At 37.2% G+C, this 14,381-nt stretch overlaps 1 protein-coding gene and 1 pseudogene across 2 annotated transcripts in view; both read left to right on the forward strand.

Moving 5' to 3' along the window:
* LOC131074510 (endoribonuclease Dicer homolog 2) overlaps window positions 1-14,381 on the forward strand; it is a 305,149-nt gene that overhangs the window by 33,719 nt on the left and 257,049 nt on the right. For both annotated transcript variants that reach the window (XM_058011146.2, XM_058011144.2), the window contains exons 2-3: window positions 5,695-5,872; window positions 5,970-6,083. In XM_058011146.2, coding sequence (XP_057867129.2) covers window positions 5,695-5,872; window positions 5,970-6,083 — 292 coding nt within the window. The remainder of the gene's footprint in view (window positions 1-5,694; window positions 5,873-5,969; window positions 6,084-14,381) is intronic.
* On the forward strand, window positions 6,332-12,796 carry LOC131074484 (protease Do-like 2, chloroplastic; annotated as a pseudogene).

The following is a 14,381-nucleotide window of genomic DNA, read 5'->3' on the forward strand; positions in this document are numbered from 1 at the left end:
TGCTACAGAAAAGTTGTTGGAAGAAGCGTTCAAAACAATGCAACTAGCATCTCAACATTTGATCACCCAACACTTCTATAGGTTCAGTTGACGTGTATTTTGTACACTATCAAACACAGAATAAAATACCTAGTACCTTATCCTGTCTTGAATAAAGCCTCTGAATGCTGAAGATATCGCGAAAAGGATCAATCAGGGTGACTTCAAGGTTCTTGTATGTAGGATCTCTACGTGTGGATAAGCTCTCTGTGGTATGATGTGATTTGCTGGAATCACAAGGGGACTTACACTTGATGATTAAACGTTTGATTTGCTTTTAATATTGTTGGAACACAGGATTTTACTAGCTTAGATTTGAAAAAAAGGAAAAAAGACGAGGGCGAGGAAAGGATCTAATCATAACACTAAGAATGTAAGAGCAATGAATGATCTTTGATGAAATTCTAACTAAGTCTTGTTTAGACATCCCAGGACCATCTCCACAAGGTTAGTGCGATCTTCGAAGGAAAACTTTATGATGTTCAAATCATCACTACAGGCATAGACACCATCAGGCTGATGCATATCAATGAAGAAGCGACAATTGAAGTTAAGCTTAAGCTGAATGATTCCAGTTGACTACACAAGGCAAGTCTACAATCAACAAACTGCTAGTAGTATGGATATACGAATTTCACCATCAATCAAGCACATTTCTTCCACTCATCTAATAACATGAAATCAAATATGAGAAGTATAGAGACCATGCAAATTGTCGAATCGACCCATAAATTTCACCATTTCTTCAATGAAGTTTTACAAGTCTTTTACAACATCTTGGCAACAATCTTTGCCTTCTCTCTCTACTCTACTCTAATTGCTACTCTATCAACTGACTAATCACCTTCTAACTACTCTCTATTCACTAACTTCTTTCTAACTCTTTCTAACTGCCTTTACAAAATGAAGAGTCGAAGAGTCGGGGCTTATATAGTGCCCACAATACAATTCGATGGCTAAGATCAATTTGAGATCAATGGCCAAGATTCAATAATGAAAACCCTAATTAGGGTTTGTTACAACCATTACATAACATTTAATGCTTGACCAATGAAATAATTGTATTAATTGGACACATGTCTTCTCTGGAAAATTCAACCAATGGATGGCTAGGGTAGGTACATCGAAGATTGTGCCACCTCCCATGAGTTAGGTACATTGAATCTGGACACGCTGAGGTGGACCACATTGACTGGAGAAGTGATGACTAGGATGCCAACTCGTCTGACACTTGTAATTTGTTAGATATTCAACTTGACGTTGCTGAGAAGCTAGCTTTAATTAACTCTTTTGAAACTATCTGCTTCCTCAACGAACCCTTGCTCTGACTTCTTTTGTCTTTGATGTGCAGGATGATTGATGTACCTCGCCTTGGAATGCTGGATTGGAAGAGGTCGCCCTTGATGACGTTAGTCCAAAGAAGGCCGTCTTTGTCAATGCTAGACTGGAGGAGGTCGCCCTTATCCTTGCTTGATCGTCTTTGATGAGAACTTGCCGACTTGTAGATCCTCCGGGCTTTGGAGTCACCATCTTGATACCTACACAACATTTCACAATTAGTAATATATCTTGAAGTGTAGAAATTAGGATTCAAAAGGAAGATTTAAGATTTTAATTAGGAAACCTCATGATAAATCTAGAGTTATCATTTCCTAATTAACCATGCAATACTAAGATTTTCCAAAACAAATGTCCAAAAATCAAACCTTGAACAAGAGTGTTAAGATGATTTTGCCATACCTCCTCTTGAGTATTAAACTCTAAGAAATGATGCAAAAATAGATGAATTTCGCTAGGCAAAATGTAGATCAAAGCTCTCCCTTGGATAAAATGCGCCTCCTTTAGCCTTCAAAAGAATCAACTCCACTTCCTTCTAGTCTTCAACACTTGAAATAAATTCGCTCCAAGGAAACCAGATTTCGCACCTCCAATTAGCTCTCCAAATTCGATCTTAAGGCAATGATTGAATGATTTGAATTGTGGAAAAACACCTCCAATATATAGAGCGCTCACCCCTTTGCTCCCTCTAGGCCGACTTGGCAAAAAAAGAGGTTAAAAATAAATAAATTTCCAAAAAAGGGGGGCCGACTTGGCAAAATAAGTGAAAATAAAGCCTTGTGCGCTCTATATTTAATTTTAATTTAATAAAAATTAATTTTAAATGCCTTCACAATAAAAGTTCGATTTTTTAAGGCCTAAAATCAATTTATTAAATGCCAAAATTTTAATGTCAATTTAATCTTAATTTTCCACATGCCTCAAAATTAGCAATTTTAGTGGCCTAATGCAATTTGGAGAATATTAATTTTTAAAACAAGGCTTAATGAGATTTCATGAGGATTTCGCTCTGGACCCTCTCTGAGGGTCAGGAGCGACTTTTGATTTTTAGCCTTGAATATTCCACATTTCAACTTGAAAATCTCCTGGAGGGTAAATTGATATCCCATTAACGTGTTGCACTTCAAATTTGACATTTTTTATGAGGAAAAAATAGGTGAAAATGCAAATTTCGCTCTGGACCTTCACTGAGGGTCAGGAGCGATTTTTCATTTTTTGCTCAAGTTTAGCACTTTTCAACCTCCAAAACTTCTTCAAGATGTTTCAACTAGGTCCTTTCATGGAATTGCAAACTTAGCTTTGTCAAATTTTGGGAAAAAGGTGTGTTTTTGAAGTTTCTCGCTGTGGGCCTTCAGTGAGGGTTCGTAGCGATTTGTTGATTTTGAGCTTGATTTTCCATCATTTTTCATTAAAACTTTGTTCATCATTTGGCAACGTCCTTCCTTAATCCACTCCAACCAAATTCGCTTAGGTGTTGCAAGGTAAAATGAGGTTTTTCAACAATATTGCTATGGGCCCTCTCTGAGGGTCCGGAGCGATTTTTCGTTGTGGGCCTTCACTAAGGGTCCGTAGTGATTTTTCATTTTTTGACCAAAATCATCAAGTTTTAAAGGCAAAATAATATTCATCCTGCTCTTGGAGGTCTTTTCTCCTTGTCCAAACCTTGCCTTAGCACCATTTTGAAGAAAACATGCATTTTTTGAAAATCTCACTGTGGGCCTTCAGTGAGGGTCCGTAGCGATTTTTTGGTTCTAGGCAAATTCCTTCATCTTTTAATCTTCAAATCACCACCAAGGCATAACACATCACGTTCTCCTCCTGTCCAAGCAAGATTTATTCTCAATTCTTCAAACAAAGGAGAGAAACTTGGAAAATCGCTATGGGCCCTCTCTGAGGGTCCGTAGCGTTTTTGTAATTGCCTTCAAAATATTGATTCTCAACGATTTCTTTTCACTTCAAGGCTTTTCAAACATCGTTTCTAACCCATACCTAACCTTAGCTGTCCTCAAACTTGGATGAAAACTTCCCATTTTAGGTTTCTCGCTGTGGGCCCTCTCTGAGGGTCCGGAGCGATTTTTCGCTGTGGGCCTTCAGTGAGGGTCTGGAGCGATTTTTTCATTTTGGGTTGATTTCTTTTTGTGTTGATCCTCCAAATTATATTCAACAGATAGAACATGCTTTCCTTCATCCCTTCCAATCATAAAACATACTTTGATCCTGCAAGAATAATGCATATTTGAAAATCTCGCTGTGGACCCTCTCTGAGGGTCAGGAGCGATTTTTGCTACCTGGACCAAAATGTTTCACTTTTCATCTAAAAATCACTTTGCCAAGGGAGATATCGTCTTGTTCTTTGCTATGAATAAAAATTCATGTCCAAGAAAGGTCCAAAAATGTGCACACAAAGAAAATTGCTGTGGGCCCTCTCTGAGGGTCAGGAGCGACTTTTCCTTTCCTAGGCAAAACTCCTTCAATTTATCATCTTTGATCAAGTCTGGATACTTCATTATGCTCATTCTATCCTTCACCATGCCTTTGACATCTTAAGTCGACCAAATAAGGCTAGCAATGACCCTTATAAGATTTCTCGCGGTGGGCCCTCTCTGAGGGTCAGGAGCGATTTTTCTATTTTCAACAAGGTCCTTCATTATTTCAAGTCAAAACTTCTTCAGGCGGGTGGAGAAAGTTATTTACTTTCCATTTATGATCAAAACTTGGTCTCTTTTCATTGTAAAATGAAGGAAATCAAAATCTCGCTGTGGGCCCTCTCTGAGGGTTCGGAGCGATTTTTCGCCGTGGGCCTTCTTTGAGGGTCAAGAGCGAAATTTGACTTTTTGAACTCTCTGTCAGGATAATTTTATGGAATATAACATTTAAGTATAAGTGAAATGTCACTTATACTTTAAGTTATATTCCATATATACTTTCAGGATGTTTGAGAGTGGTTTCAGACCTCCAGGAGTTATATTGCAAAATCTAGTTTTTGGAGGTTTTTTAAGTTTCCAGACTTAGCCAAATTTCAGGATCAGGACTATTAGACTTAGCCAAATTTCAGGATCAGGACTTCATTCCAGCAGGACCTGCTATCCTATTGATCTCCCCAATAGCACTCATCTTGCAAAGGCTAACCGACAAAACCCTAAAAGACCTAAAAACAAACCCTAGAAAGCAAAAAAGCAGGGGTCCCCATTTGCAATGGGGCGATGTGTGAAAACGTCACAACAGGTTCCAAGTTGGAAGGGTTTTCTCGAGAGGCTCAATTACAATCCAGTTTAATCATATATTTTGTGAGACACCATTGTAACATTGATTCCTTTTATCTGCTGCTTCATTGGGATCCTAAGTCTAAAGCACTTGTTAATGTGATTCAGGTTGTATCTACAGATGGTTGCTGAAGTAGCTTGGTGTTCTTTAATGGTTTATTTGTTTGATCTCAGCTTAAGGGACATGACATTGTTTAAGGGAAAGATGATCGAGGTGTTGAACAGATAATTTATCTTTAGCTTATTCACATGATAATTATTTAGGATCACACTTTAACAGCATAGGGCTCAAAGCATATGTTATGTTAATTTATAAATAATTGGCCTCTGGTCAGAAAGGAAAGTGGTAAATCTCTAGGTCAAAATGAACTATTGTCTTTCAAAAGAGAAGGGAAGAAGAAAAATTTGTCCATCTTCTTGGCTGTGATATCTTCCTTAGTTCTTTGCACCTGCCCAAGTAGCTATTTTCCAGTTTGACTGAATATATTGACTTTTCAAACAGAAGAATGTGAAAAATCTTACAGGAGGCTCTCTGTAAGGGGAATTGCTTATTTAAGTGCATAGAAATAAAAGTTTGAAATTTCCATCAAGGGTCTAATTTTCAGGATTGTTAAAAGGCTTGCCCCTTCTTCAAAATTTTCCAGATGACTGTCTTTCTGGATAATTAAATTTAACATTATCTATTATGTGTCTAGAACTCAAGCAACAATCACAGTATGCCCTCAATTTTAAAAGCTAATCATGTTTGCAGGTTGGAAGGAAAACACCATGAACAGAGCTATTCAATCAAAAGCATAAATCTAGTAGAACCCGTATTTATATATCTGCTAGCATTCTATGCCTTTTCCTTGTAATAGAGGCATACCATAAGATTTAGCTATAAATTTAAACCATTTCTTAATGCAGCATGGACTTCATTAATAAGTGTAGCTCATGCATATATTGAATTGCTTGATTTTCACATTTTTGGGTTATACTATTGTATCTATCTTGTTTAAGGCTACAAAGTGTTTCTGTTTATTTCTCAAACAATACCTGATGTACTGTGTAACAGATACCAGCTTGAGGTCCTAAGAAAGGCGATTGATGAAAACACAATTGCATACCTTGATACGGGTGCTGGAAAAACTTTAATAGCGGTTATGCTCATCAGGTCATATGCGCACTTAATTAGGAAACCACAAAACAACATTGCAGTATTCATGGTTCCAACTGTTATTTTAGTTCGACAGGTAACTGATTATTTTTAATGCGCATTTGAAATTGGTTAGAACAAATATAATAAATATATATATTCCTGATTCAAAATGAGTCTTAAAATTGATGCAGCAAGCTGAAGTCCTAAAGATGCACACTGATCTTAAGGTTGGTCAATATTGGGGAGACATGGGGGTTGATTTCTGGGATTCCAGAAAATGGAAAAAGGAACTTGAAACTCATGAGGTATATTAAGTGTCATTTTGCTTATTTTTAACTAACTAAAAGAAAAAGAAAGAAAAATTGGCAGTGTTCAAATATTTTGAATTCTTATCAAATTACACAAATGCATTTCATTGCTCAGTTTATCCTCCTTTCTCTTTTTGTTCGAGGGGTTATAGCATTTATGAGTTTCTGTTGCCTTGGATATTCCATATATCCTTAAGACTACCATTCTGAAATTTGAAGTTATAAAAACACGAGAGATGTTAATAATGAACTGCTGTCCTGCAACTATAGAAGGGGAAGGGGTGCATTTGTAGGAGAAGATGCCTAAAACTATTGGACATCCACGATTTAGAAGAAGGGATCACTTAGAAACAATAGCAATAACATATCCAATAAGAAACCAAGCACAAATAAGCTCTAGATGTAAATAACCTAACAATACCAAGTAATCATATCAATATAATATTGATCACACTGTGATAACATAATGTGGAATTTTACAAATGACAGCCATCATACTTTTTGAAGGGAAGGAGATTTTATTTCAGTTACTAAGGCTGTAATTTCACGCATTGAGGTGACATCATATGCACATGTAGCTGCGGGTCTTTTGGGTATCCAAATTGATGCTACAACAAATCCTGGGAACAGAGGTGGTCCTGCTTTTAATGAAAATGGAGAGTGCATTTCGGGTGTGCAGGTCAGATGATGCTGAGAATATCGGCTATGTGATTCCCACAACTGTTGTTTCACATTTTTTTAAATGACTGATAAAAATGGTAAGAACACAGGGTTTCCTCGTTTGGGTGTACTACAGAAATTAGAGAATCCAGTACTTAGAGAATGTTTAAAGCTAACTTCAAATGAGGGTGTATTTATACGGGTAGTTGAATCAATATCACCTGCAAATGAAGTCTTGAAAGCTGGATATGTTATTCTAAGCTTTTATGGTGTAGCTGTGGCAAATGAAGGAACTGTATCTTTTCGATTCTCAGAGTGTATTGCATTTGGATATCTCATCAGTGAAATCTATACAGGTGACATTGCAGAGATTCATATTATTTGTGAAGGAAAGAAAATGAATGTTGTTACAACTTTGAAGCCTCTTGTACATCTTGTGCCATATCACATCGAAGAAGCACAACTTTCACATCTCATTGTTGTAGGATTAGTGTTTACGCCTCTTTTAGGATTAGTGTTTACGCCTCTTTTTGAACCGTTAATTGACGTTGAATGTGAGTAGTATATGGGGTTTATGTAACGACCCCAAAACCTAATTTTTAGGAAAAATAAATATTTTTACTTTTACTCAAGATAAAATATCATAACAACAGTAAAAGCATACTTTTTTTTTTCGTGACATAAAAATGTTTTCAAATAAAAATTACTTTAACAATACTTGTCAGAATAACATGATGAAGGAAATCTTTTCTTTGTTTCACATTGCATGGAGTTTCATAAAACAAAACATGACATATATGAGATTTACCACTTATACCTCTCGGAGAGTTCTGTATCTGTCTTGCAAGCCTCAGCTAGTTAACTGCAGGAGGGAGAGCATCATTCGGGTGCTACACCTCCAACCACAGACCAACTGTCTCTCGCACACCTTCCTACTAGAAGTGGCCCTACCCTTCACGACCGTTATAGACAAGGGGACCTATGTGGTGCCATTTGAGTATTGGTGTCATGTGCCACATATCTCAATCCAACCATACTACTATGGACTTTCTTCTAATTAAGTATGACCAATTTGGATGATCTATGTTCTGGCTACACTTGTGAACTGACTTGTCGTATGCAGTGACTAATATGACACTTTGGCCAAAGTTTCATAAAAAAAAGTCTCTGTTCACCCACTTGTTACTTGACTTGGAGACTACTGTCACTTCCTAGGATTTTGTAAATAATTATATCAAGATCAAAATCATAAAAGAATTTATTTACACGAACACTTTACAACTATGGACTTTTCCTCTTTGCAACTACAACTTGGAAGTTTAGAGATACCACCCTTAGTCATAAGTTTGTTAAAATATTTTCACTGTCTTGCTAATAATATAGAGCCCATTAAGATGAATAACATTCCCTGATTGGTTACCCTACGACCCATTGGACCTTCTTGAGTACCTAGTCTCATCTATGGACAATCCTTTGCCATTACTGTGATCATTCATAAAGTCATAAGATAATATCTCATAACAAAATTAATATATATATATGTATTGCAGTCTCACTTCAAGAACGAAAATACATAAAGAATATAATAAGAGATTCACAACATTATACAGTAAATTCCCCATTTCCCATTTCTTCATCTTAAGAATATATTATGTCTTTCATATCTTGAGCTTTACATAAAAAAGACACTTCTACATTCACATTTCCAAAAAGGACATTGCAATGACATGAATTACAAACTATCAAACAAAAACTTAAAATGTGCTTGAAAGCTTTTAGAGAGCGTTGAGGGTAGAAGATTGTTAGGTTCCGAGTCCTCCCTCTAATTCTCCTCCTCCAAGCCTATCCTCGCCTTAATCCACAATTCACACACGAAGAAATTTTTTCCTAACTATTCTTTTAAAGGTGAGAAGATAAACTTCTCCCTTTCAAGACTTCTTGAGAACAAAATAATTCTTAAACAAAAGCACAATGATAAAAATTTTCATGCGAAGAAATTCTTTCCTAACTATTATTCTAAAGGTGAGAAGATAAGCTTCTCCCTTCCAAGACTTCTTAAGAACAAAACATTTCTTAAACAAAAGCACAATGATAAAAATTTCCCCCAAAAGTCCCTTAAAAAGCCCACGGCTAATCTATTTATAGCCTTCCTTGTGAGAAAATTCCTCCATTTGAAATCATCCTTTCCCTCCAAGAAAGAGGGTGACTTAATTCAGATTATTATCCATCAACCGAAAATTGGTTATCATATCAAAACAACATTAACACAAATAATAACTAACCCCCCACTCCATATATTGGTTTGTTAATCAACTTAACCAAATATTCATAATTTGAAGGTTACTGATCTATTTTCACCCTATTAAATAGGGAGTGTGCAGGTTTATATTATACCCATGAGATTTTTTTTCCTAAAAACAAGTCGGTTTGATGGAATGCATTTATTTACCACTTTAAAAGTGGTTGGCGCTTAAAAGCTCCCCACCACTTACATGGGGGGTGTGGGCCTTGCCTATCACACACCACCACTAAGTGGGGGTTGCTTAGGCCCCTCCCCTCCCCACCCCCACCACGTTGTGTTGAAAAAATTGGCAGTCTTAGTAAACCCGTGAGCACCATGTTTCTTCTTGTTTGGAGTCACTTGGAAAAATCCCTAAGGTGTTTGGTGGTGAGTTAGAAAAGCTCCTAGACCTGCATTCGGTGAGAGAAAGTCATCTATAATGTTGTCATATCGTTCAAGGGTTGAAACCCCCTTATTTGTCAAACTAAAACAGTGCAGTCCTAAAGGGTTTGGAGATTGGTATTGTAAGCCAACAAAGGAGAATATCACATGGTTTCATAAGACATAGCACAAGTCCTTGTCAAGCCTTATCCTCAGTCCAAATTTCATGAGTAAAGTTCTAAGTCTTTTAGTGGCTCATGGTGGAGACTAGTAGATATGCCCCAAATGAGTTGTTTTGAATGTTGTGTTGTAGAAGCCCTATAAGTTGAGATTGTTATTTGAGTCTAACCTTGCCTCTGCATCATTATGTTAAATGGTTATTAATATGTACACATTTATATATTTAAATATATTTATACTATAGTTAATTAAAAAAATTATTAAATGAAATCCCTTTTTGGATCAGTTTCTTTTTTTTGTTTAATGGGGCTTTTTGACTAAGTCTCCAACCAGAACGTGAGAATTGCAGGAATTTCAAGGTTTTTATTCAAAATTTGTTGTCTTCTTCATACATCCAACCCTTCATTCAAGTTGGAACTATATATATATAGTTTTTGCCATCCTATGATGCTGTTCTACCATCCTACAACCACCCATAACAACCTTTAACCAACTTTTGAAAAAGTTGCCACATGACAAGAAAAATTGTCATGACAACAATGACAACTTTTTACAACTTTTACTTTTTTTGCCCAGTGGACCTCAAACTTGCCCAATTAGGTCCAAATACATCATAATGGCCTTAAATGGCCTTATTTACATGAAATAACATAAAAAGCACACAAAATTCAAATTTGGCCATGTTGACCACACCTAAGCTCCTAGGTGCTCCTGCACCACATAATGAATAAATTATTATCAATAAAATAATTATAATATTGTAAATACTTGCCCTTGATTATATATATATATATATATACATGCTTTCTTTTACGTATTCTCATGAATGCGTGAATATATCAAGTTTATGAATATTTGTTCACGTTGAAAAGTCACATCCATAAATACATATACACATAATAGTTTACACTTAGTTTACGCATGTATATAGAAATATTCACTCTTAAAGTAGATATGACTTGACAACAAAATGAACAATCTAACAATGACGATCTTAAGTCTACACATACTGACTTGACACTAAATCGGTATTTGGGTTCTATGTTGACTTAAAACAAATCAAGGTCTAACGACAAAAGTACTTACTCGATCCCATATCAGTTTAGTGCTCAAAAGGACTCAATATGGCATTGACACAATTTCCCGCTCATCTATATTCCTCTCTCGGATGATCCTCTCCCTAATCTTTCGAAGATGCTGACTCGACGTCCTATTCTCCAGGTTAACACGTGGTCAATTCAAACACATGATTACACCATATTTATCATTAGGGTTAGACAAGAAAAATTCATCTTGCAATAACAAATATTTTATTCAATTATCATTTCTAAACTATGCCATTGTTTTGCCCCCGAGGGGTGTGTGTGCATTCAGTGCATAACAGTACAGAGATATAGGAAATGTAACTTTACACAAAGATGCAAGTGAGAAGAACTCATATGTTTGTATTCATTGATTCCAAAATGCCAATACATTCAAAACATAGTTCTCTTAAGCAATATCCACACACTGAAATAGAGACCCATGTACATATATATAGGTGTCGGTACAGGTTGCCCGGTGCCAACTGCCGGCAATTGTCAGGTAACCACCGACCCCTAACACACTTAGCATTCTAATTACGATATGACATAATTACCTGACAACATCATCCCCCACAAAAAGGAAGATCGTCTCCTGGTGACGTACAACAAAATGGGGAATGACACCAAGACAAAACAAGAAAAATCAAAGTTGAGGGGGTACAGATGGCATCCTTGATGAAGAAGGGGCCGACAGTGCTGCTGCCAACTGTTCCCTCAGTTGGTGGACCTGTTGTGTCCTATGCCGCAGATCTCGCTCAACTACCAACTACCTCTCCTTGGATTTCTTCACAATAAAAACCTCTTCCAAGAGCTCCTTCTGCTTTCTGTCCAACTCCTCGAGGGTAGATGTGAGACGGGCCTCAAGGGCTGTCCATTCTGCCACCTCCTGTGCTCGTCCCACTGTCTCCTGGGTCAATTCTGCCTTGGCGCGAGCCAACTCCTCCTCCAGATTGATCGCTCGGGCCCTCTACTGTGCCAACTCCATCTCCATCGTGTGCATGCGAGTGACTAGCTCCTCTCGAGATGTGATGGCCGCCACCCGCTCTGTCTCTGCTGCAGATGCACTATGTTGGGTAAGCCTGAGCTGGTAGTACCTGTCCTGGAAGGCTTGCTCTACTCGCTGTAGCAACAAGTGTACTCCACTAGGCCCAGCTATCTCCTCACACCTCCAATCCGCCAACATCTCTGGAGTCTCCACGGTAGGCCAACCCCTGGCCTCAAAACATCTCCCAAAATCCTCAACACACCCTCTTGTGGCAAAGGTGAGGAGACCCTCAATCGCCGGCTGCCTGAGAGCCTGCTCCTGAATAGAGGCTGCCAATCTTCGTGCACTAGCCTCGACCTCCGCTGCCATTCTCTACGTATTGGCTCCCATCTCCGCCAGAAACATCTCCATGATCCCTGGCTGGCTCTCTGTAGTGGCCCTCATCTGCTGCTGCATCTCTCTCGTCTCCTCCCCAAACCCAACGGTGTCCTGCAGGAAGTCCATCGTCAACTCCTGCCGCCCCTCCTCCTGATGGGAATTGCCCTCATCTAGATCATAATAGAATATAAATCGACATCTTATCTTGTTGTTACCAAACATATGTTCATACTCATAGAAATTTACTAACCATTTACTATAATAGTTAAAAGTAAAGTTTCCAGAATTCGAATCAAATATTATATAAAATTTGGGGATTTGATAGTTTAGATTATTAGCTAAGGCCCAATATTCTTTGCCACAATTTGAGGGGGAGCAAATAGTCATTTAATCATAGATTTTGGCTAGTGAAGTTAATAGTGGATATGAAAACATGAGCAATCAACTCGTTTTGAAGTTCAATGGGGTCATAGTTAAAAATATAAGGCATCTTGCTCATCTTGTGGATTCATGTAACAATAAATAGTAAATACTTAATTTTTGACTTTGAGGATAAGTTTCTTGTAGTTTGGGAAGGCAAGTAGCCTCTCTAAAAACACCGCAGATCTTGAAAGACTATGTTATTGCATGTGAACGCTCCCCTGACTTAACAAAGCCTTATGTACTTTCAGCAGAACACACTCTTGTAGAAAATGAAGATTTGGGTTGTAGCCCTATATTAAATTCACAAATTAATTTCAGTGGCATGCTTCGGAAATGAGTTGTATATTTATATGCAAAATAATGCAGTTTATTCATGTCAAGTTGTTGCAATCATATCGGTTAGCATTCATGAAAGTCAGATGTGGATGGACTTCCTTGAGCAAAAAATTTTCCATTTTGACAAGATAAAGATGGAAAGAAGAGGCTTGAGGTGAAATTCTAGGAATGGAACATTCTCTGGATAAAGGTTACAAATAAGTGTGTAGAGTTCATCCGTGTACAACAAGCTGTTCTAGATTCTTCTATTGACTTTCTTCAAGAACAAATTATTCCTCAAAACATCCCTACAACCTTTCGCATGCCGATTTCAAATTGGAATGTATATTATTTTGTTGTAAATTTCATAGTCACATAGTTCTACTCATTAATGAGTTAAATACTTGCGGGAGTCCTTAGTAATTTATTTTATTAAAACTTTTTAAAACTCCCAGCTACAAAGGATCAATTATAGAAACTGAAAAGGCTCATTAGGGGAAAAAAGTCCTTAAATATATAATGAAAGGAAATCAGAAGGGTCCTGATTTTTTATCCCCATCACACTGTGATGTGAGAGTGAGAATCGATCAAAAGGAGGGTATTTGGTTTAGGAAAGGGGAACAACAATATGATTCCCTTTAAAACATAATCTTTTGTACAGAAAGGCTAAGTTTGTGAGCTTTGTTTTAATTAAAGAAATAAAGGAGATGTCTTTGAATCTTTGTGCCCATTTCTATTTCCTTTAAATTGTCATTTTTCTGTGTGTTTTTACAATTACTCTTTGATGTTTTTCTCTGTTATAATCAGATTATGAATATCTTCATTACTTGATTTGTGAGTCTTGATTTGTCCATGTTACTTTAAAGGAATCGTTGTTTATTCTCCTAGTTATCACTGGTGAATTCTAAGTGGATGGTCTGTGTGTCCCTTTCTTTGTTCTCTTCATACTAAAATCCCAAGTTAATTTGTGTTATGGCTATCCACAGGTGTCAATTTGCCTTTTTTCTTTCTGGTTAAAAGCATACCTTCAAATTTAAATCATATCATATAAAGGTAGTTTTACCTTTTCAAAATTTAGAGGGTTACTAAATAATAGGTTACCTGACTACTTATTAGTAGTTTGTCTCTCCATATTTTGGTAAAATTGAGTCAATTTATGTATTATCTTGAAAAGACAAATCTGTTAACTAACAGTATGACATGTCAGTCTTCTCGTACAACTTGATGGGTTCCTCACCGTACAACCACGATGGTCCCTTTCCGTGCACACTCCTTCCACCATAGGACCTGATACCTTTTCCCATGGACAAACTGGCAATGTTCTTTTTGACATACAGTCTGGTACCTTTGTCTACGTATGGTTTGGTAGTGCCATACTGAGGATTTTGGTCACCTCGTTACCTCATGGTCTTGTTGCTAATCTACCTCTTCGTGTCTAGCTTGTAACCCTTTCCCTTGTCAAATGTTGGTACTTGTGCTCTTGGTGAGGGAAAATGAAATTGCTGAGTTGATTTATACGTAGCCCTTCTGTTTGTGGTCAGCATTTCAATCAAGTACTTTACTAGACCCACAAAAAATAATTTCCTTGTAGTGTTCCCCACTTGTTT

This window comes from Cryptomeria japonica, chromosome 9 (genome assembly GCF_030272615.1).
Source record: "Cryptomeria japonica chromosome 9, Sugi_1.0, whole genome shotgun sequence".
Lineage (NCBI taxonomy): Eukaryota > Viridiplantae > Streptophyta > Pinopsida > Cupressales > Cupressaceae > Cryptomeria > Cryptomeria japonica.